The sequence below is a fragment of the Rattus norvegicus genome, chromosome X (genome assembly GCF_021556685.1).
Source record: "Rattus norvegicus strain SHRSP/BbbUtx chromosome X, alternate assembly SHRSP_T2T, whole genome shotgun sequence".
NCBI classification, from domain to species: Eukaryota; Metazoa; Chordata; class Mammalia; order Rodentia; family Muridae; genus Rattus; species Rattus norvegicus.
In genome coordinates this window covers 143,090,366-143,114,482 of record NC_141554.1, presented here as the reverse complement: position 1 = coordinate 143,114,482, position 24,117 = coordinate 143,090,366, and the positions used below count along the sequence as shown (strand labels likewise).

Sequence of the window (24,117 nt, the reverse complement as noted above, 5' to 3'; positions counted from 1 at the left end):
AGAATTTCATGCCTGTATGTGCTGGCAGAAGAATCTTGAAGTGGCTTTGTTAATATTTACTAACTCCAAGCCGTGCCTGGTGGTGCATATATTTTATCCCAGCAAAGGCGGAGGCAGAGGCAGAGGCAGAGGCAGAGGCAGAGGCAGAGGCAGAGGCAGAGGCAGAGGCAGAGGCAGAGGCAGAGGCAGAGGCAGAGGCAGAGGCAGAGGCAGAGGCAGAGGCAGAGGCAGAGGCAGAGGCAGAGGCAGAGGCAGAGGCAGAGGCAGAGGCAGAGGCAGAGGCAGAGGCAGAGGCAGAGGCAGAGGCAGAGGCAGAGGCAGAGGCAGAGGCAGAGGCAGAGGCAGAGGCAGATGGATCTCTGTGAGTTCAAAGCCAGCCAGCCTAGTAAACAGAGCTAATTTCAGGACAGCCAGAGCTACACAAAGAAACCCTGTCTCAAAAACCCAAAATACTACTACTATTACTACTGCTATTACTACTACTACTACTACCACCACCAACAACAACAACATTAATAAAAACGACCCCAAAATAGGCCATAGTTTCAAACTAAAGCAGCACAAACAACAAATATACAGTGGGACAAGCCTGATCTTTCTTTCTTTCTTTCTTTCTCTTTTTCTTTCTTTCTCTTTTTCTTTCTTTCTCTCTCTCTTTCTTTCTTTCTTTCTTTCTTTCTTTCTTTCTTTCTTTCTTTCTTTCTTTCTTTCTTTCTTTCTTTCTTTTTTTTGTCTTTTTTTTTCAGAGCTGGGGACCGAACCCAGGGCCTTGCGCTCGCTAGGCAAGCGCTCTACCACTGAGCTAAATCCCCAGCCCCCAAGCCTGATCTTTCAGTATCACAATTTACCTTGTTTAAGAGTCCTACTTGGAAGCCAGCAAACTCTTTGGTATTCAGTTCTGTGAGTCTTGGTGCGCTTTCCCCTATGATTTCTTTCAACAGTTTCCTAAAACTCTTATTGTGAGCCAAGGGTAGGCCACTTCCAGAGTGATTTTTCACTTTGATACCAATTTCCTGGGGAGGCTTCTTCCCCACTGATGCTAGAACTCGTTCTGACTCTAGTTTGGTCTAAAATGGAAGTACAGAATATGTTATGAAAATATCTACCACATCATCATTTTATTCTTTAAGAAAAATACTCTTAAGAACCCCACCAAACAGTTTTCATGTGCAAATCATAGAAAAACAGTAAGTGACCTCCCTACACTTCTCTGTTCTCCCACAGCAAACACAGGGGACCGGAAAGACAAAGGACTTCATGCAAAGTGTCTTTCGTAGTGTCAAAACCATGAGCGACTCACGGAGAAAATAGAAACCATGGGCAAGAATTTCATTCATAGGCATGAAAAAGGACATCTCGTTACTGCAAAATCTAATCGAAATCAACCCATTCAGTTTGGATCCAGACACAAAGATTTAAAAGTCTGTACTTATACATGTAAAGTATTGTTTACATTCAGGTCATATATAGATTGGTATTACAGCTGAAAACATTAAAAATGATGTTTTTTTTAAAAATCAGATTATTCAGTAAGTCTTATAAAACTAAAGCTTAATTGAACAAATATTAAGCAAATGACTTTTAATGTCTACTCAGAAAGTTTATCACTAACATTGGGAAATCTCCTTAAAAGACATCTTATCAAATGATTTTGCTTGAATGAATGAAAACAGGGTTTTTGTCATATTTTTTGTTTTAGATACATCTAAGATAAGATGCAAGGAACAATGGTGACATAGATATTAAATTAGTAATTAGAGAATAAGAAATTAGTAGCAATCTTTTCTTTTTCTAATAGATAAAATTCCATTAATGTTCAATAAGCCCCCAATAATATTTTTTTATTTTTTAAGGATTGGCCAGAAATATTTATTTTCCCTAACTAACTTTGTTATATATATATATATATAATATTATATATATATATATGTTTGAGCTCATATAAATATGAACTCAAGCAAATTCTTAAGTCATGACATGAGACAGAAGTAGATAAAGGGTCTTTTTTCTTGAATGACCTTGAAAGCTCATTCAATAAAAGAATACACTGTGTCCCAGAAGGTCCTCACACTTTAGTTTCAACTCTGTTCACTTTTCTTTCTTTGTGGCCATACCTTGACAGAGCCTTAAAGGCCCAACATAAATGTCAAATTTAAAACGTATCAATAGATAAATAACCAAGGTATTTACAACAGCAACCATCTATTAGCAGGGAGGCCTAGGAGTTAGGAGACTTGTTAGGTAGAAAGTCAGGATTTGCCTTTGTTTTCTCTTGCACTTATGAGCATGCTAAACTAGTATGCTCTCATGAGCTTTAGAATGTGGGTTTAAGTTTTTGCTCATTCCTAGCAAGGCGTGTCAGCTCCCAATTATGGAGCCCTCTAGGTCCTTTAGTGAAATCGGACACTTTGGTTACAACTCAGTTTTCTAGAGGCCAAATTTGCAAACATGCCCAGCTTGAAATGCTGTAGTTGCTGCAAATGCTACTCCCTACCTCCAAATGCATTTGTGAATAAGAACACAAAGCAGCTGCATTCATTTATTACACAACACAATGTATGGCCATAGCACTCTAGCATAGTAGTTTCCAAATATCTCCATCCTACAAGAATGGTCTAGGTAAGAATGAGAAATATGATAAGGAGGGGTGAGTGGAAGATGAGGTGCTAATAGAGAGGGGCAGGCAAGGGACAAGTTGAATAATGGTGAATGAGGCGGGGTCTAAAGGGAGGGATAAGGGCAAGAAGAGAGGAAGAAGAGCTCCACTCTCCAGGTCCCCTCGGGGTCTATCCCCCTCCAGGTTGAAGAATACTGGTCTCGTGTGCCCCCTTCTCCAGGGAAAAGCAGGCAGCTATTTATCCAAGGGCTAGCATGTGAGGATAAGAGCTTACTTTACATGCTGCCTGAAAAGTGGGCAAAGTATTGAATCACACCAGACCTTGATGTGCTGACTTACAAAAGGGGGATGCTCAAGCCAAGTGAATCGAGGAGAAACTATTGGAGGACAGACAAAATGTGACCCACAAGAGAATCCTGTTAAGCCTCTGCCCCTCTTAGGCCACAAACTATAAGCCAGCATCTGGGCAAGACAAACTGGCAGGCAGAAGGAGAAATGGCCCAGCATCAGATGATACTGACAGACCCTTAACTGCGTTTAATGGTAAAGCTAGAAGCCATAGAGAATCACATTATTACTAATCCATAAAGTGTAGAGATATATACACATTTAATTTGAAAAGTTACAATTACACTAAAGAATAAGGAAATGCACTTCTGAGGGCAAAGGATTTTGGTTTGTTCGTTTTTACCAATACTACCTGTTGGCTGAGTTTTTTAAGGTAAGAGATAACACTGTAACTAAGTCCACAATCTAAATTATCTGATATCAGATTTGGAGCTCCCATCATCCTTAGTGCTTTCTTTAATGGCTATAAGGAAACAAAATACACAACAGTAAGAATAGAATAAATCTTAAATACTCAAAAGTTCAGTTATAAGGGGCAAGGGGACATGATTCATTTCTTAGAAGTCAAGGTGCTGCACATAAAACCAAACATGGAACATTAAAAAGTGGCAATGAAAATAGCAGAGAAGTAAGGAGCAGAACAAACATCAGAAGAGAGTGGGTAAGAAGAGCCAAGAGCAGCCAATGCAAACAAGTACATTGCTTTCAGTCTTAATCCCCATCACCAAATCACTTCCCACTGCGTCACATTGCGGAGCCCACACTTGCCATGGTAAATAGCAACACGCCCCACTTCCCCCTCCCAGCAATGGACCCACTGAAAACTCTGCCTTTTAACCTCTAGAAAGGTGGCATTAAGTTATGACAACGACCTTTGAAATGGCCTTGATCACCTTGATTACATGACCAGTTCAGAATCTTTATGCTTAGTTTTCTCAAAGTATAACAACCAGAATGAAGCCAAACCATGATTTCTCCTCCTTGGATGCCCTTTAATGTGAATGCTTCCACATCGTGTCGTGTCAAGGATGCATTTAACTGTCAACAATGAATCATAATTTCTTTCAAATTTTATTTAAGGATTGAAATGCCACACTGAGCTTCTAGAGTTCAAAAGGGAAGTTGGTGTACATGAATTGAGACATTATTGGTTCTTACATTTCAGAATTACACTTGAGTAAGGTTAGTTGTAATAAGAGAAACATAGATGTGTTTACAACAATGACCATGGCAGTTAAAATAAAGGAAACAGAGAAAGACAATGCTCTTTTGTGCCGCCATGTCACCTCTAAACTCTTACATACAAAATTTGAGAAGACAATGACGACACAAATGTTTGTAAAGTAAAAAGATAGTTATCTTCTTACAGGGGTAAAGCTTTTGATTCCTTATTCCTTACAATAAGAATCATCAGTGACAGTTTACAAATACATAGACATATATATACACACACAACAATACATACTATTAAGTAGTATGGAGGCAGAGTTTTTAAGTAGCTGTCAAAAGCCTGTCGCCACTTCAGATTTGGCTTAAGCTTGTGAACTTTAAACAAGTCATCTGTAACACAAAATCAAGTAATTATGTTAGCCCAGAAACAGCTTGCAAGATCTGAAATCAAACAGCCAACATCTAGAAATCAGATCTTATTCTCATTAGGTGAACATTTATCTCATTGGCATTTATCTCCTCATCTTTCCTGACTGTTACACCTACCAAAGTTATATAAAATGGTCTCCAACTTATAACAGGTCAATTTAACACTTAAAAAAAACTTAGATATGGTAGGAAAGGAATACATTCTATTCAGCAGCAACTGCATTTCAAGCTTTAAGTTGCAGTCATTTCTCAGCTTAATGATATATGGTACAGAACTTTGTCCCAATGCTGTGCAATGATGATCTGGACCTTAGGGGTAATCGAGGCATTTTTGGACTTAGATATGGTTTATTAGGCTTAACCTCATTATAAGTCAAGAAGCGTATCTACTGTACTTATCTAAATAATGAAATAAATGATCAATTATACACCCATCTTCCATTTGCTAAATTCATAAGGTACAACATTAAAATATAGTACTGATTTGGATCCACTTGAGATAATTTCCTGCTGTGTTATGCATTTGCGATTCTAATATAATAATTTTCACCTGGGGGATGCATAGTCACTGGCTGACAAACAAATGTCTCTTTGGTTTAAAACCAGAGGATGGGCTAGACATGGTGGCTCAGGCCTTCAATCCCAGCAGAGCCAAGTGGATCTCTGAGATCAAGGCCAGCCTGATCTACAGAGCAAGTTCCAGGATAGCCAGGGCTACACAGAGAAACCCTGTCTGGGAGTTGGGGGAACCAAACCAACAAAGAAAAACCACACGGGGTGGGGCCCAGTGAGATGGCCCAACAGGTACGGTGCTTGCAGTCAAGCCAATCCCTCAGAGCCACATGGTAGAAGGAAGAAAACATTCTTCTAACTTCCACACAGATGCCATGGTGTGTGCACACTCCCAGTCCTGTTTCGATTTTTTTTTTTTTGAGCTAAGGTCTCACTGTGTAGCCTAGATAAGATTTAAATGTACCCAGCCAGGCCCTCTTCATTCATGATCCTTCTGCCTCAGCCATCCGACGGCTGGGATTACAGGCATGCAGCGCTATGCGTGCTTTACCATGCCTCTTGAACACCATGTGCACCCATATAACTCGAGGTATTTACCTCTACTATGTAGAGGTTCCCTGTCTTTTAATATTCAAATACAATTGTTTTAGAAACCTAAATATGCACATTATGCATACTGCATGAAACTTCCAAACACCCTCTTTATTTCCTTCCATTGTGAGAAAAGATTTCTAACTTAATAATTCCAAATGGTCTCCCCAGCCATCACCAGCTACCTGCCACACAGACTATAAAGGCAGCACAGTATCAACCCATCTTCTACTGTTCCTTTAAGCTTCATAAGGTAAATATTTTACTTAGAGGAAAACACAGATGTATATTCTCCACAAATAGGTCCATTCTTTAAGAGGCACTTTGCTTAAGAAAAGCAACTGTATACTTTTTTTCTCTTTATTGCCCTAATAAATTATTTACTCCCCCCGATGAAATGAATTTCAATAAATTTACAAAGCCATAAAAGCAGGTCTTTTGTGCTTCTCCAGTAGAGTAGCAGAAAGCAGAAGGGAAAAGAAGATCCCTGACCGAAGTTCTCAGGCCCTTTACAGCCCATTCCTATCTTAACAGGAATCAGCGAAACCCTGCTATACTGTGCTGTTTCTTGAAGTCATTTGACAATTATGTGGGAGTCTACAAGAGCTGGGCTGTAGCTCAGTAGGAGAGAACTTGCCTAGCTGCTGAAGAGCTTGTGTTTGATCCCTGACACTGAAAAAAACCTGACAATAGACTAAATCAGCTTCTAGACAGAGCATTTGGCTTTGTCAGAAATAGTAAGGATGGTTGAGTGTCCTTATTTGTCCTTACCTGTCTCCTTCCTTTCCTACAAAGAAACATCTTTAAGCTCAGTGCCTATACTTAGTAACAATGTCTTTATTTATTTAATTGTTTTTACTTATTCACTTTACATCCCATTCACTGCCCACCTCCCAGTTGTCCCCTCCCACAATCCTTCACACCCACTCCCCCCCCTCCCCCGCTTCTCCTCTGAATGAGTGCTCCCCTCTCCCTCCATTCTGGCACTTTAAGACTCTGCCAGACTAGGCACATCCTCTCCCACTGAGGCCAGACAAGGCAGCCTAGCTAAAAGAACATATTCCACATACAGGCAACAGCTTTTAGGATAGCCCTGTTCCAGTTGTTCGGGAGCCACATTAAGGCCAAGCCGCACATCTGCTACATATGCGTGAGGAGGCCCAGGTCCAGCCTGTGCATGTTCTTTGGCTGGTGGTTCAGACTTTGACAGCCCCAAGGGTCCATACTAGTTGACTCTGTTGGTTTTCCTGTGCAGTTCCTATCCTCTTTGGGACCACAATCCTTCCTCCTATTCTTCCATAAGAATCCCCAAGTTCCATCCACTAGCAACAGTGTTTTGTATACAGAAATTTTATTCAGGGCATAGATCCGATAGTAAATGCTTTTGTTACAATAATAATAATAATAATAATAATAATAATAATAATAATAATAGAAATCTTTGAAAGACGTTAATAGAGCATGCTTAGGACATAAATTGTAGTGATGTTTTATTATATATAGCTTTTTGTATGTCAATCCTCAGATAAGATGGGCCAAAAGTATACTCTTCTAACATTGTTTACAGTCTAAATAGAAGTTACACCATTTTCTTTACTATATATCTGTGGAAACTGAGATCATATTTAAGATAGGGGAGATATTACACAAAATAGAAATATATTTTGTTAGTAATCCAAGAAAGATGTATTTATCTCTATTAATGTGCACGACTGTTTTGCCAACATGTCTGTGCATCATGTTCATGCAGTGCTCTCAGAGGCCAGTAGAGGGTGCCCTGTCCTTGGAACTGGCGTTCTAGATAGTTAAAAGCTGGCGAACTGGCCTCTTCTGGAAGTGCAGCAAGCCCCAGCCCCTTTATTTGTAATCTTCCTATCCTCTATGGTAGATCAGATACATTCTACTAGTAGCAACTGTTACAAAGAAGATATGTTCAGACTGCACTAAAATATAAAGTCTCTAAAATACACAGAGCCACCATGCTGATTTATTCATGATGACCTACTTTTAAATTCCTTAAATAGCAACAAAGTACTGCCTTTTCAGTGCATTGCATAGTAACAGTAGCACCATGATCAAATTCTGTAAACGTTTCATCTCTTATGCAAAAAATTTAGAAACTCTCACCAGAAAAACAAAACAAACAAACAAAAAAACTCAAAACTTTACACCTAGCAGGATGTTGTGTAGTATGGTAATGTAGCATAGTATCACTGTAAACCAATACAGCCAATCAAGTGATTCAGAAAGATATGACATCAACTTACGGCCTTCACAGTATGTATACACACGGGCATGTAACACACACACACACACACACACACACACACACACACACACACACTAGTTTTCTAGGGTAGTCAGTCTCATCTACAGATAAACTAAATATGGAGAAGGGAAGGTGATTAATAGAGCTTGCACTTTGAAGAGCAGCAAAGATCAGGTATCTATCTCTTCTATTTGCTGTACAAACAAAAATGAAAAAGAATGATGCTTTATCTTCCCAAATCAGTTTTTATACCCTTACTTATGCTGGTATTTGTCGTTCTCCGATGGTATTTGAAATGCCTATTCATCTTTTATCTGCCTAGCATTTCTGCCATATTTTTAAGATGATTAAGTAACAGATAGTTTACTCACCTAAAAGAGGAAGTAAAACTGGGTAGTTGTAAGGCATCACAAAGAGGTTTACACAAGTTAAAGTCGTACTAGCTTTTAAATAACCAAATGGATATCCAAGCTCATTGTATTTTGAGCTGCTGGTGACAAACACCTAAGAAGAACATGACGCAATGTACAGTTATGGCAATAATCACTTTTGCATACAGCCAAGAGCATAGCAACACCCCACAACAACATCTGTGGCACAACACCTCAAAAAATAGACCAGGTATTTTTGCATAGGGCTATGTAAAAATAAAGTGCTTCAATATGAATATTCAAAGTATAGACACTCCACCATTATATTACAAGGGAAAGTAGATGGTACAGTAACCAGGTAGCCACTCAGAGACCCCCCAGGACACATCAGTAAGACTGGAAATATGTTTGCTTAGTAGAATGATGCTAAATAGTATTCCAAAAAGCAGGGCCGTTCATATGACTATGTAAGCCGTCCTCACACACACTACCATTGTCCTGAATTCTCATTAGTAGAGTAACCTATTAGCAAACAGGAACTAGTGTAAAATTCCAAGGCAGCTAGGAGATGCTTTCTTTCAATCTGGAATGCATTCTCTTGGCTACACCGAACTTAAAGGCTAGAATGTTAGTTATAGTCTTTGGGCTCTGAGCTAGTATGTATTATATTGTCAGCTTCCGTACGCTTGACACACTGTGCCAGAATCCTCTAGCCATCATGCTTTATCTGTGATCCTTGTTTAGACTCTTTGGTCCAAATGGGGAAGCCAGTATTAACTTTTAGAGACCTAGTTCTCTCCCTTCTCAAAGACCTTTCATAGGATTCCCTTAACAACAGCCATTTACCACATTAGTTCTTCAATAGCACCTGAGTTCGGGAAATTCTTCTTAAATTTAGTTATTACAAAAATATACAATGTGGTGGTACACAACTTTAATCACAACACTCACGAGGCAGAGGCAGGTGGATCTCTGTGAGCTTCAGGCCAAAGTAGTCTATATGGTGAGTTCCAGGACAGCCAGGGCTATGCAGAGAGACCCTGTCTTGATAAACAACAAAACGAACAACCCCCCCCCCATCAAAAAAGAAATTTCTGTTATGTAATTGATGACTCCATAAAACACAAGCAGTACTGAAAATTATTCTTTTAGATTTTTGTTGCAATTCAAACTTTAATATAAAGAGGTAACTATAATAAAAAGGGCATATTTATTTCATAAGAACAAGAAGAAATGATACATCAAGAAAAATGAAATATTATGTGTGTGTGCGTGTGCAGGTACATGTGTATATACAGGTGTGCAGGCATATATATGTGTGTGTATATATATATATGTGTGTATATATATATGCGCACGTGTATAGACCTCGAGATTAATGTTGAGTGTTGTCTTCGAGTGCTCTCCACCTTATTTTTTGAGACATACTCTCTCACTGAACCTCGAGCCAGCCTGGCTGGCCAGTGAGCTCCCTCCTGTCTCTACCTGTCCATGCTAGAATTAAAGGTACATGTAGTCAACGGACCTTTTTTTAACATTGTGTACTGGGATCGAACTGAAGTCCTCATGGATGGGGGAGCAAACACTTTACTGACTGAGCCTTTCCTCCAGCTTGATTCAAAACTTTCTCTACAACAGTTCTGAGGAGTTTCCTGGGTCTTTGTTTATTCTTTTTCAGTCACACAAATCAATCAAATAGGGTTAGTATATGGTCAGGACAAGGATGATGGTATTTGAGATGCTGTGAAGGAGTAAAAAGAAAATGTATTTAAGAAAAAAGGTGTGATTTGTAATTTTATAGAATTTTGTGGTAGAAATTCAAACCTTCTATCATTAAGTTAGTCGTCTATTGTCCACATTTCTATAATTTTAGGGGTAAACAAGTATACAGCTTGGTGAATATTCCAGAAAAGAACAGGAGGGAGTTGCTGGTCCTCCTCTGCTCCTTGACCTAGGTGTTGTCTACATTACAAGAAACCCAATCGTGTCCCTTTCTGGTTTCTTACACAGGAGGAGGAAACATTATTCTGGCTTCTGACAGAGGAAGGTAACTTGAGTTATCTATATAGAAAAGTACAAGTGTACAATATGTACTCTTTCTTGTTTGACTTCTGTTCAGTTCTGTACTTGAAATGTTGTTTCTTCACTCTTTCCACCTGATTTAAGCCTGTTGCTCTTCTTTGAACCAGCCTGAGCACCTTGAAAGAACTCATGTAGTATATGTGTACTGTGTATCAGTGGTTTCACATTTTAGACCCAAACAGATGGAAGTCTGAAAGAGTTCCCTGTGTCAATAGAACCCCAAACCTACTGCCCGGTATGTGGTCTTATAGTTCAGTAATGGCACAAACATTCTTATAATATAATGTAAGACTTTTTGCTGTATCCAAATAAAAAGGCCATGACTAGAATTTTACAAGTCAAATTCCACAGGCAACTGTGCTAAGCACTGAGCAAGTGTTTCTTCTTGCGGTGCAGTACTTAGAAAAACCAGGGAACAGGATCTCTGCACATTCCTCGTCTAAGCAAATTCCCAGTCTACACATCAGTAGAGTTTGTACTAACAAAACTATATTTTAATCACATTATATTCATAGAGAAGGTAATTTCAGAGTTTCTGGTTCTTGGCCCCAAATATTCAGGACTCCTTATTTGTCAAGTTCAAAATAAGAGCTGGGAGTCTTGCTCATACCTGAATCGAATCACACCCTGTAGGTTAATGACTCTTAATCTGGAGAACAGATATGAACTGGTCTACCTAACCACTAATCCTCCAATACATGACTTCTTCAGACTCTACATCCACAAATGGCAATGTACAGTACATTAATGTTTCCTCCTTTCTAAAATTATTTGCTTGCCTGTGTTGTTTATTTCATAGCATGTTTAAAAAACACTATAAGTATCGCCAAATTTGAAACATTTTAAATAATTTAAAAAAGATTTTAAAGTGTTTTGCCTGCCTGCCTGTATGTATGTATGTATGTATGTATGTATGTATGTATGTATACCACATATATCCCTGGTACCCACAAAGGCCAGTAGAGGACGTCTGATCTCTGGAACTGGAATTATAGACAGCTGTGAGCTGCCCCATGTTACATGAACACTAAAACTGAATCTGTATCCTGTGCAAGAGCATTAAGTGTTCTTAACTGCTGAGCCATCTCTTTAGGCCCTATTTTTGTTTTAAATTCTGTGTATGTGTGTGGAGGAGTATGTACATATGTGGAAAGTCCAGAGGTCAGAAAGATGCCATCTGATCGTCTGGGCTATAGTCACCAGAGGCTGGGAGCCACCTCGTGTGAACAGAGCTGTGAACTTGGGGTCTTTGTAAAATTAGTGTGCTTTTTTATGGTTTATTTATATCTCCATGTATGCCTGTATGACAGAAGAGGGAGGGCACCAGACCCCATTACAGATGGTTGTGAGCCACCATGTGGTTGCTGGGAATTGAACTCAGGACCTCTGGATCAGCAGCCAGTGCTCTTAATCACTGAGCCATCTCTCCAGCCATAGTATGCATTTTATGTTTGTTTTTCTGTGTAAACCAGCTCTGTAAACCAGGCTGGCCTCAGAACACAAAGATCAGCCTGCCTCTATCTCCCAGTTGCTAGGATTAAATGTGCCACTAGGCCTGGTCAGTGTGCATTCTTAACCATTGAGCTATTTGTCTAGACACACACCCCCAATTTTGAAACTTTTATGAACATTTCCCAGATTCCAGAATGATTCCAGACATTTGGCTACTAGGTAATGATAAGTACCTGCCAGCAAGTATGAGGAGATTTTCTTTCCAAGATGTACTGAGTCAAGGGAGAGGGTTCAAGTTCATATTTGTCAAAGGGAAGTTTATCTATAACCATTGGCTCACAATCGACACAGGAAAACCTCACAACAGGATGTGATGTTCGTGGAGGCTAAAGAGAGAGAGGAAATATGATTGAATATCAAGCTAGCTGACAATTTTAACCATTCAGAAAGTCCTGTTATATTTTTGTCAAAGCATCACTAAGATAAGTTTACTATTTAAGAGTTTTAAGAATCCCCCGTGTCTTCCGTGGGGGTGGTGACTCAAGTTCTTCACCTCTAACCTCTACTGAGCATTGGGAAGAGGGAGAATAAGGTAATCCAGAGCTGTAATTTCAGTGAAACTCGACCTGTGTTACTTAGGTTAAAGTAACCCTTATGATCCATAGAACGAACGCTCACTTTAAAATCCATTTTGTGACCTTTAAGCATTCCCTATGCTCATACTCTGAGCTCCAGTCTTCTGTATTATAGGGTAGATAATTGAGATACCACTGGGCAAGGAGAATTTTTATCATTTTCTAATGAAGTAAATGGCAGCGTTCAAGTCACTAAGAAGTAAAAAAAGAAAAAGAAAAAAGAAAAAAGAAAAAGAAAAAGAAAAAAAAGAGCAAAAGTATAGAAGGGCAAGATACACAGTGAGAATGACGATCTGGTCACAACTTCCGGGGCCCCAAAGGGATTTTACAGCATTGCTCATAGCCACAGGTTTGCTTTGAGTAGCTAAAGCTGAGGGAACTTTTGGTGAGACTTCAAGGCCTGAGTGTTTGGGGCACCACACAGATCAACAGAGAAGTGATTTTATCACTGGGTATCAGGAGGCAGATCAGGAGGATTTTCATGATTTCAAGGCCAAAATGTTCAACGAGAGAGTTCCTGGACAGCCAGGGCTACACACAGAAACCCTGTCTTAAAAAAACGTAACACACACACACACACACACACACACACACACACACACACACACACACGCAAGCTTTGGTTACACTCACTCTAAATAAATGGAAAAATAAAAATAAAATAAAATGAAATGAAAGCAGTGCTTTAATATCTACACGGCAAAGGCAACAGTACAAAAGACAAAATGGTATGAAAAAATAAAGAACATTTTCTTCCCCTGGTTAAAGGCACAGAACTCGCCTTTCAATAAAAGCCTTAAAGTTATTTTAAAATCTTCACTATCATATAATAAAAACCCAGTCCAGTGTTTATCCTTTTAATTTATAACACTTACTAGTGAAGGTAAATTCTGTTCTGGCCAAAAAGATTCTGGAATTGGCCAATGTCCAACAGGAACACCAGTTTTAGAATTAGGTCGTACGTAGATGAGTTTATGACAACTGTGCCACGGTTGAGCAGCAAAGAAGTTGTTTGGCCTACAGGAATCCATCAGTGTGTCTACAGGAGAAACACATGTCAGAAGTCAGCTATTTATCTTCTTGTACACAATTTTCAGTTTCAGGCAAAGAACAAATTAAAACCAAAAATATGGTTTATGTAAAATCAAGGGCGGAAGAACAGTGACTGCCCAAGGATTTCTGCTTTCTCTCTTGAGACAATTTTAATCTAATTTGTCCTTTAACTCAATGCCTCCCACATTCTTCTTAGTCTACTATGAGAGTATGAAGTTGTGTGGAAAATATATAAAACTAGTTCTATATTTTGTGTGAATTAGACAAATAAAATAAACACATCACAACACAATGGTCATTTTCCAAGAATTCAGTTACCAAATTAAGCAGATGAAATCATTTGTTCCCTGGATAGCCTTTACATTTTGGGGATCTGGCAAAATAGATTATAAATTCCAGTTACATTTTTTGCTCTACACCCAATGACCTCAAAATCAAAACACATACATTCCAAATTCACTTGAAGAAAGAGGACATCTCTGTGACATAATCTGTGTATATACAGGGGTAGGGAATATAAAGTAAATATCTCAAGGTCATCATGGAAGAATTCATCCCATTTTTTCCATACATCATTAAAATTCTTTGTAATCTGGCCACTGTATATAATGCATAGTAATATATCATTAGTGCATTTTCATTATTTAAAGTAAGCTTACTTTTTTCCCTGCCCCAAACAAAAACAAAAAACATGATTTATAGTCTAAATTATAAGCTGGAATTACATTTTAGTGTCATTTTTCTTAAAGTCCATGACGATTTACATATTTTGGTATTATTTTCAACAAGTTACTACTTCAGGCCAGGAAATTTCTCAGTGATTCAGGCTCCAGAAGAAACATGTAAATGCATTTGAGGATCCCTCTAAAGTTAGGCTCACACTACTGGAGATGCCCATCTTTCTGAGCTGAGTATTATTTACTTTTATCAGAATCTTCAAAATTATATATTTAAAAAACCCTCTGGATAAAGAGAAAAATTGAAACTGGAAAAAATATCTGAGCTATTTATATCACAGCAAATCCAACTAATATTTCCATTTGGAAGTTTCCCATTCATGCTAAGGTAGTAAAGGCAAAATGATGGCCTGGGCTGTCAGCTGCTAACACGGCCTTCATATACAGATGATTTAAAATATGCTGTGAGGCTCCAGGCTTCTTTGGCAGATACTCTTAACTCAGGAATCCAAGAAATTCTGAAATTAGGCATAAAACTATATGTGTGTGACTTAAGTCCTTTTCTCTAGGCAAAGGAACCTATATTTTGTGATAATTTCTCACAAGGATACAAGAGCTAAAGAGTAAAATAAGCAAAAAACAAACAAACAAACAAACAAACAAAAAAAAAACCAAGATCCATTGCTTTTGACAAAAATGTACTGCTTTCTGCCATGTATGGTGGGTCCTTTTGGCCTTACCTAAGGGAGTCAGATCAGACAAAACACCGTGGTGAAATCTCAGTCTGTCTCCCCGTCCCTGCTCCCCGCCTTTGCTTCCCAACATCTGTGTGTGTGCACATGCGTGCTGAGAGAAAGGAGAAGCAATAACAAAGAACAGAGCTTTAAGGAAGTCCTGCACTGTGTTACTGTGCTGTAACTTAGTTCCCCCGATCCCTTTGAAACCCATTGAGAAACATCCACTTGGCGGGCCATCTGGAGATTCACTATGGTTTAAGCTCCTTATGCAAAATTAGCTATGGTTTCTGTATTTTTAGATGTCAAAACATCTTGTAGTTAAAGGATGATGAAGAAAAAACATCAATAAATGACCTTACAGAATACCGTTCAGTTCCTGAATAAACATTCACTCTTTTTCTATGGGAAGATTATTAACACAGATTTCACAAAGATAGTTTAGTAGAGTTGGTGATCACAAGCCCCAAATGAGATCCACTTACTCAAGTGATACACCATAATGGATATCCAAATATTTTGGGAGCAGAGAGAAGGAATGAATGAACATCATCCCAAAACTGGGGTCAGAGAAAGTAGAAATTTTCTTAGGAAAATGTTTGACATGAAATGAAGGTTGCTGGAATTTGGCCACCTGGCAAATGCATGGGAGATGGTCACCCATTGGTTGTTTGGGTGGATGTTCGCGATGACTGGACTACATATGGCTACTGAAGATTCCACTGCATGATTGTCTGTTCAATCTCAGATCATTCCTCCACACAATATTTATGGTTTAAAAATGTTGTTGCTTAAAAAAGATTACTGTACCTTCTCCAACAGGAAGTGGATCCGGTCCTGTTTTTTCAAAATTAATAACTACGCCACTCTGTACTTTTTGAACTAGTGATTCTAAGCACTGATTTAACATTCTTTGTGTTCTCACACAGTAGGAGCGACCTATGCCAGAGAGAAAAATAAAAAAAAAATCACCATTTGATCAAACCAAATACTGGTTCCCAACACTAGCATTGGAAACCCTACAACCTAATTTAGAATCATCACAACTGCAGTAGCAGGGATATGGTATGACCTTAAGCAGCAGAGTTCACAGAGTTCAAAGCCAAGCAAGCAAAGGCTAGCTATGGCGGTTAGTAAGCACTCTACTTTCCTACACACGGTTCTTCCTTCAGAGATGTGACACAACACCAGTACCTCCTGTGACCTCGCACATCTGCGTGATGGCCGATTCATCACTTGGCACACTCCCTAGCTGCTCTGGTTCAGGAGAAGCCACTCCAGGCAAACGCAACACCAGGGCAAATAACCTTTGATCCCAACGAAAAGGTTCTTTGGTTAGTTCACTTCCGGGCAGAGGAGAATTCAAAGGGAGATGAAGCTGACAAAGCAAAATGTGAAAAGGTTTATCATAACAACCCACATCGAAATGAGAAAGAGTTAACGGGCTTGCCTTGCTTTCATGGAACTGAACAGAACTAAGCCATCTCTCAAGGATTACCAAGATAGATTGATGCAAACATTATTTTTAACTAGAAATACATGCCTCCCACAGAAATAGCTTTATGTTCTCTGCTATTTAAATGAAATTTTAAAAATTATATCTCACCTCTTCTTGAACGCTAGCAGTACTTGTTAACTTGTTTCCATCTGTGATGGTAATTAAAATAGACGGCTCTAAAAAAAATGGATTTCTCCCCTAAAATATGATTTAAAAAAAATTAGAGTTGTGTAAAGTAAAAGAACTGTTCTTACACTTCTGCATTTTCCTTACCAATGATCCCTCGGACACATCAAGTTTTCCTTGGTATATAAGAAATAAAAGCCACACTCATGGTCATGAACCCATTCACCTGAGTTAACATCCTGGGCACAGACTGGGGGACCTTGCCGCGCATGCTCTGCAGCTTGGGCAGTGTCACTGGGGATACTGAGCGGAATATCCAGGGTAGAAGGACAATGGGAGGAGGAGCAGCTGCTCCTCTGCCCTCCCTCTTTTTCTAGAGCTGAAAAAGTTATCAGATCGGGGAAAGGGAAGAAAAGAAAGGCCATAGAAGATTTCCCTCCAACTGTCTTCTTCCAACATTTTGCAGCAACTTTTTCATTATATTCTCAAATTTCTGATGATAAATGATAGGAATTTCATTTACTGTAGAAACCATTGATGAATTGATATGAAACAACCAAAAATGTTGGGTCTGTTTAATGGTTCTTTTCTTATGAAGTATGGATCTAAAAGGTGCATGAACTTCTTTTTGCTTGATATTACAGGTACCGCAAATCTTACCCAATTTTGCACTCTTACCCCAAGTCATCAAAATAAATTAACTGTATTCACTCAAAAATTGTTACCTGTCCATAATTGTCTATTCCAGATATTAATCTATTGAGATTTAACAAATCAAAGGAGGATCTTAGAGCCTGACCAAGAGTAGTCAGTCCAGAAGCCTGGAGATTTTTCAGTTCGCTCATGAATGTGGCATGATTTTCCTTCCAACCAGCCTGAAAAGCAAACATTGACAAAAAAATCCTCAATTATACAATGAATAATATAGAGGGCAAATAAGCACTAAATAACACAATATCAAACATTTGACAAATTAATCCCTCTTTAAACTAGTTCCACTCTATATCTTGACCATTCAAGTGGAACCAAAGCAAGCAGTCACTTTAAAAAACATTCTGCTAGCTTTAATGATTAAAAGCAAAGAAGTCAAGCAAACAACACATTCATTCATGACAGCAGGCAGGAGGGCTTTGTTTCAAGTAGGTATCTATATTCAGGCTCAACCAAACCTACTCATACATGCCGGCTCCCTCAGCTTACAGTGGCAATGAGCAGGCAAGCATGGAACGATGTGAGAGAAAAGAACAATTATTTTGAAAATGCACTGTCCTGGATAAAGAAAAAAGGCTACTGAGTGTCTGAGCTACATGAATTTTAATACCCAAGATTCTTCTTGTGCAATAGTTTCATTTTTAAACGACAATAAAGAATTGCATACATAGAGGGATTAGGGAGATGGCACAGTGGAGAAAAGCACCTGCTGATCTTGCAGAGGACTCTGGTTTGTGTACATAGATACTGAGTGGCTCACAATGGCCCTGTAGCTCCAGTTCTTAGAAACCTTCCTCTGGTCTCTGGGACACCTGAACATATGTGGTACATATACAGACAAGCAAGTATACATACATATACATAGCTAATGTAAATAGATGTATGGATAGATGATAGATAGATAGATAGATAGATAGATAGATAGATAGATAATAGATGAGAGCCCTATTTATTTGAAGACAATCTTATTGGCACTATTAAAGTTACAGAAGGTCCCAAATCTAGAATAAGAAGAAAAAGAAAAGGTTTTGCAGTGAGGTAACTGCTTCTGGGCACCCCCGGAGGCTATAAATAGCAGCAAAGAACTAAGAACTCAAGGTCTACAGGCAACTGCTGCTGTGATTAGTAAGTCTGTAGAATTGAAGGAAGGAAAGGATTGTACTGCCTGGGCAGTGGTGACTCTAAAACCAAAGCCACAATAAGAGAAATCAAAAGAAGATGAGAGGAGCTTTCAGGAAGTCACAGAGGAGTGAGTGGGCCAGCAAAGGTGAACGCAGAAAGCACAGCTTGGCAACATGAAAGACTGATGCTTCAGCCTCTCAAGCCTGGAGGGCCCGGAGGACAGAGATAATAGATTGAACATTGAAGGTACATCAACCAGGGCAGTACAGCTGGAATACAGAAATGAGCTCGGTCGTTTGTAGTTCATGTTTAGCAAAAGTCATAATGCTCACTATGAATACAACTACAACACATAGTATTCTAGCCTCATGGTCTCTCAATGAACAATAAGACACAAGGATAAAAGAACAAATGACCAGTGTGGAGATGAAGGGACGTTAGAACAAGCCTGAAGATGACACATCTCATTGATGCAAGGAGTAGAAAGACAAGAACAGTTCCTAAAAGGATGAGTCTTACTGGAGAACCACTAATAATATTATTATTGCTCTGGATATATGGCAGAAGTCAAGGCTAATGGGATAATTTGGGCTCTGACTATTAAATGCTTTGTACAGCACACTCAGAAGCTTGGATTGTATCTGCAGCCCTGGGAAGGACTCGGTGTTCTTTTTAATTAGGGGAGCGGTGTGATCAGATCTGCATTTTAGCACGATGGTTCTGCTAGAAGTTGGAGACTAAATTGAGGGGTGGAGGGCAGACTGAAGCTCAAGGCAGGAAAACTGGTTTGGAGACTGTTGCAATAGCTAAGAGGAAAGTGATGAAAGCCCGAACGAGGGTGGCAAGGATGAGAGCCTATGCAGACTAGTGAAGTACTTCAAAAGGCGGAGTTGTATGGATTTAGCACCTAATTTAGCAGAATGAGTGAAGGAGAAGGGGTCATGCATTAGGTCTGGGTTTCTGGCTTGGAAAAACTTATGAATGATGGGATCCTTACATCATTCAGCAATGTTATTTCATACTATAAACTTACGTTCACATTTATATAAAGTGTAGAACTCCTAAAGGGCCACAGGACAGGTCAGGGTATGACTAAAGAGAAATGACTGTACTATTTGGAAATCACTTTAAAAACTCACCAACATTGTTAAACATGGTGAGACTTCAGGGCAACAGCAGGATTATTTGAGAGGAGTCCTAGTGAGATCCAATATTGATAGTGTAGCAGAAGTCAGAGGCCAGGAACCAGACCAATCACTTATTGCAATGAACATTTGCCAGTGAAGTTGTTTGGGCAAAAGGGTGTACTGTGTGGCACACTGTAGCTAACATGGCAAAAGGTTTTCTTTTTCTTTTTTCTTTTTATTGTATTTATTTTTAAGTTTTATTTTTGTTTTCTTTGGGGGAGGTTGCAAGGGTAAGAGGTGGCTATGAAGGGACGGGGAGATGAGTGGGATTCAGGTGCATGCTGTGACAGTCACAAAGAAAGGAAAGGGGTTTAAAAAATTAAAGAACAATTTAGTTATTTTTAAAAATGCTTTGTAAAGCCAGCACTCATATGGTAGAGACAGCCCAGTCTGGCTCCAAATGAAACTGAAGGCCAGCCTGACATCTATCTCCAAAGGAGGGAGCAAGATGGCTCAGAGAGGAAAAGTGTGTGCCATCAAGCGTGACAACTTGAGTTCAATCCCTAGGACCCACAATAGCAGAGAGAAGTGACTGCCATAATTTGCCCTCTGACATGAATAAGTGTGCCATGGCACATATGACCATGTGTGTACACACAATTGACATGCACACAAATGGATAAAGGAATTGACTTGAGTTGGATCCCTAAGATCCACATTTGGAAAAGAGAAAGACTCCTCCTGAAAGTTGTCCTCTGACCTCCACGCGTGCTCTGGGGCATGCTCACACCCACCACATGCACACAGTAAATGCATAAATAAACCAATAACTTTTCCTAATGTTTAATGGGCAAGTGGGCATGGTGGTGCACAGTGGTAATCCAGCACTTAGGAAACTGAGGCAAAAGCACTGCAAGCTTGAGGCCAGCCTGAGCAACATCAGGACTAGCTTAATCTACACACTGAGATCTTGTCTCAAAAGCAGCTGGACAAAACCAAAATAGGAAAACAGGCCTATGGAGGTATAACACAATGGTACTGTTTGACTTGCATTCACAAGGCACTGGGTCACAGAGGGTTAACTCATTGGCGTTTAAAAGACTAAGTGCATCCTGGTTTTGACCAGTCTTAATCAATTTGTCAGGACACTTACTCCTTGAAATATCCTTTAATAGCAGAGCTAGAAAGCATTTTACAAATGGTTTCAACATCTAAATATCTAACATGTGCTTTTAGGTAAAGTCTTAGCCTTTCTATTGAATTGGACAACATGAAAAGGTTTTAATGTCATTCTATACTTGAGTACCACCAAGTGTGGAAAGCAATGGGTTTCTTGATAGCAGCCTGGATCCTATTTCAAGAAAGAAAATAAATGACCCTATTTCCATTTTCCACAGGGAAGAAGTACTGGGAGATAGAATTTAAAAAAATATAGAGAGAAGCAGCCAGGCAATGGTGGTGCGGGCCTTTAATCTCAGCACTTGGGAGGCAGAGGCACGTGTATCCCCATGAGTTCCGTGACAGCCAGGACCACAGAGAAAACCCTGTCTCAAAAATACAAAAAAAAAGGAGTACAAAACCTTATTAATGTAACTAATTTCTTCCTAAAATCCATCATGACAAAACAGTAGGCAAAACGACACATTACTATTTTCCATTCACTGTGTGAGGTTATAGTTTTCACAGTTTAATTCAGGACAGCGGATATGCTTTCCCTTTTCTGAAGTACAGATATTCTAACTCTAGTCTTTTGAATCCTAAGCATACACTCTAACATTGAGCTCCAGGCCCAGCCACTATTGCAGAAGTTTCTTTTATCTGGACTAGAGACTGCCCTCTGGGCTTATGCCAGTCACTCTATTGCTGAGCTGTACCTCCAGCCAGGCATTTCTTTCCAGTTACTCTATGTCCAAGACATTCTACTCTCCTATGAGACAATATCTTCCATACGTTCTTGCAGAATTACACTTACAAAGTATGTTCACATCCACAGTGGCTTAGAATAACCCAACCAAATAGGTCCCCTGTCATTCTACTTTGTTTGAACAAGCAAGGAGAGATGAGATTTGGTTCGCTTAGGTGTGTGTGTGTGTGTGTGTGTGTGTGTGTGTGTGTGTGTGTGTGGCAGTGACAGTGATAACAAGTAGAGCAACATGTAACTATTAAACACATGGCATATGGGTAGCCAAAATGAAGAACAGAATACATATAGACATTTTTTTTCATGGTGCTAAGGACAGAATCTAGGGCAAGGATTCTACCACAGAATTACTTCCCTAGCTGTATGCATGAGACTCTGAGTACATAGACACCTCCCCCAAGTAGCATATAAAAACTCACTATTTGTTTTATACTGATTATACTTAAGTGATACTCTTTGAGACATATTCCCTTAAAATAAACTAATAAGGGCTGGAGAAGTGACCGAGCAGTTAGGATCTCATACTGGTTTGTAGAGGATACAAGTTGGATCCAACACCAGTGCAGGATGGCTCACAACCATCTTTAACTCCAGTCCCAGCAAATCCTAGTCCTCTGCCTCTGAGGGCTTATGCATGCACATGCACATACCAATATATATATATAATTAAAGAATAAAATAAATCTTTTAAAAATATACTAGTGGAAGTGATCGGACAGAGTGTGATATACAATCCAGGTAAACTGTTCCTTCTGTCTCAGCCTCAAAGTGCTAGAACTAAATGTGTGTGCATCCACACGAGTGTTTTTTTTAAATGTTGCTACTTGAATATTTTAAATTGCTTATGGCAGACATTGTATTATTTCTTTTAGTCACCGAATCTGCTAAGGACATGGAGGTCAGGCATAAGGGTTGGCCTTTGAGGGAGCAGACAATGGAGTCATTAGAGATTTCAAGGCCAGGGGAAACAAGATAAAACAATGCCTCTGAAAGATCAGTCTGGTAGTAACAACCAAAACAGACCAGAGGAAGGAAAACGGTAGTCAGAAAAAGAAACTATATAGTAATCCAGGATTGAGGCAGTCGGGACCAGAATAGGGACAGGATGAAGGCAGAATAAACTGAAAAAAACATTTGCTATGCACAAGCTAGGACTCGGTAATGGCGGACAGGCCTAAAAGGGGAAGGTAAGATAAACGATCTGGAGAAGCGAGGTTTACAGCAAAGAAGTAACACCCGGGATGAGCCAAGTGCGAAAGGAAGCATTTGTTGTCTTCAAGGGTTGGACTGCAAAGGTTCTCAGTGAGGAGGGTGGTGAATAATGGCAGACAGTATTTACCAGTGCTCATTCACAGGGAACTCAGCTAGGCAGAGCAGAATGTAAGATATATCATTCTCAGCTCAGCCTCAGGAGCTCACAGAACGGGGCTACTGTTGTTATATCCATTTTCTAGATGAAGACACTGAGAGGTTTATCAAGGCCAAGCCAGGATCTTAAAGGAAGGGAGCCTAATCTTAGGGCATGACCTTCCCACTAAAACCATTCACTACACACTCTCACACATGCTCTCTGAGTGGCCTCATACACATGCTGTTAGATTAATGTCTAAGGCCAAGATCAGTAGAGTTTTCAAAGTTCAAGTTACTCGCCTATTTTCCCTGATGGCTAAGTTTAGGACACTTAGGGTTTGGGCAGTAAATTCAAAATTATATGACCCTGGTCTAGTCCTGGCTGTCACCAACTAACCTGGCACAGTCCAGAATAAGTGTCTGGGGAACTATTTCCTCATCCAAGAAATGAAAGAGCTATAAAACCAACCCTAAGCCAGGCACGACGGTACACGCCTTTAACTCAGGCACTCAAAAGGAAGAGGCAGACAGATCAATGTGAGTTTATTGCCAGCCAGGTCTACATAGAGAGTTCCAGGCCAGCCAGAGATACCAAGTGAGACCATGTCAAAACAAAAGAAAGACAACCCCCCCAAAAAAACCAAACCAATTCTTAACATTTTAACATCCCTTCTAATTTTCATATTCCATAATTCTATACCCCATAACAATCCTTATAAAAACATTTACTTACCCTATAATTCTATGTCTTATAATAGTCATTCAAGTAAAACCGACCTACAGAAGGAAAACGCCTACTACCTTATAAAGTATGTTAATTTAGGTCTAGTTTAAATTTGCATAGCCAACTCAAAATATCATTTCATATCAACAGAGAAACATAGGGCTTTCCGTACATCAGTGATCCATTTCTGTTCTCGACTCTGCCTAACTGGCCACTAGCTACTTATTCCCCAGTTATACCAGTACACAGTAGAGAGACTCTCCTCAGAGGTGGGAAGCCTACAATGAAGGTTTCTTACTACCACCATCTGTACCTTCTAACCCATCTGCCAAACTTAGAATCAAGCAGCCAGCACTGTCTTTTCCCAGACTGTTGCTAAAGCCCCTTTGAATTGCCTGCTTTGTTCTCAGCGCTGCAGTGCTTATGAGGTACTACTATTCCTAAACAGACCAACATGCATCTCGATTGGATTCTTAGCCAAGCCTTCACCAGGAATAAAGGCGTTACTTAGAACTCTGAGTTGACTGTCACGGTTCATGCCTATAATCTCTGCACTTGGGGAAGCTGAGGCAGGAGGACAGTGAATTGGGGGCAAGC

General features: G+C 39.6%; 1 protein-coding gene across 18 annotated transcripts in view; it reads right to left on the bottom strand.

Annotated features, from left to right (window-relative positions):
- Positions 1–24,117, bottom strand: part of Ints6l (integrator complex subunit 6 like) — a 62,681-nt gene that overhangs the window by 21,191 nt on the left and 17,373 nt on the right. For 7 of the 18 annotated variants that reach the window (XM_087600733.1, XM_087600734.1, NM_001433132.1 and 4 more), the window contains 10 exons: positions 17,291–17,440; positions 16,548–16,637; positions 16,136–16,319; positions 15,752–15,880; positions 13,353–13,516; positions 12,076–12,228; positions 8,309–8,441; positions 4,431–4,525; positions 3,318–3,428; positions 849–1,067 (listed from right to left, as the gene is read on the bottom strand). In XM_087600733.1, the coding sequence (XP_087456859.1) occupies positions 849–1,067; positions 3,318–3,428; positions 4,431–4,525; positions 8,309–8,441; positions 12,076–12,228; positions 13,353–13,516; positions 15,752–15,880; positions 16,136–16,319; positions 16,548–16,637; positions 17,291–17,440 (1,428 nt within the window). Of the gene's footprint in view, positions 1–848; positions 1,068–3,317; positions 3,429–4,430; positions 4,526–8,308; positions 8,442–9,259; positions 9,353–12,075; positions 12,229–13,352; positions 13,517–15,751; positions 15,881–16,135; positions 16,320–16,547; positions 16,638–17,290; positions 17,441–24,117 lie in introns of those variants that run through there. The other 11 variants (XM_087600738.1, XM_087600739.1, NM_001433133.1 and 8 more) reach the window with 4 other exon arrangements.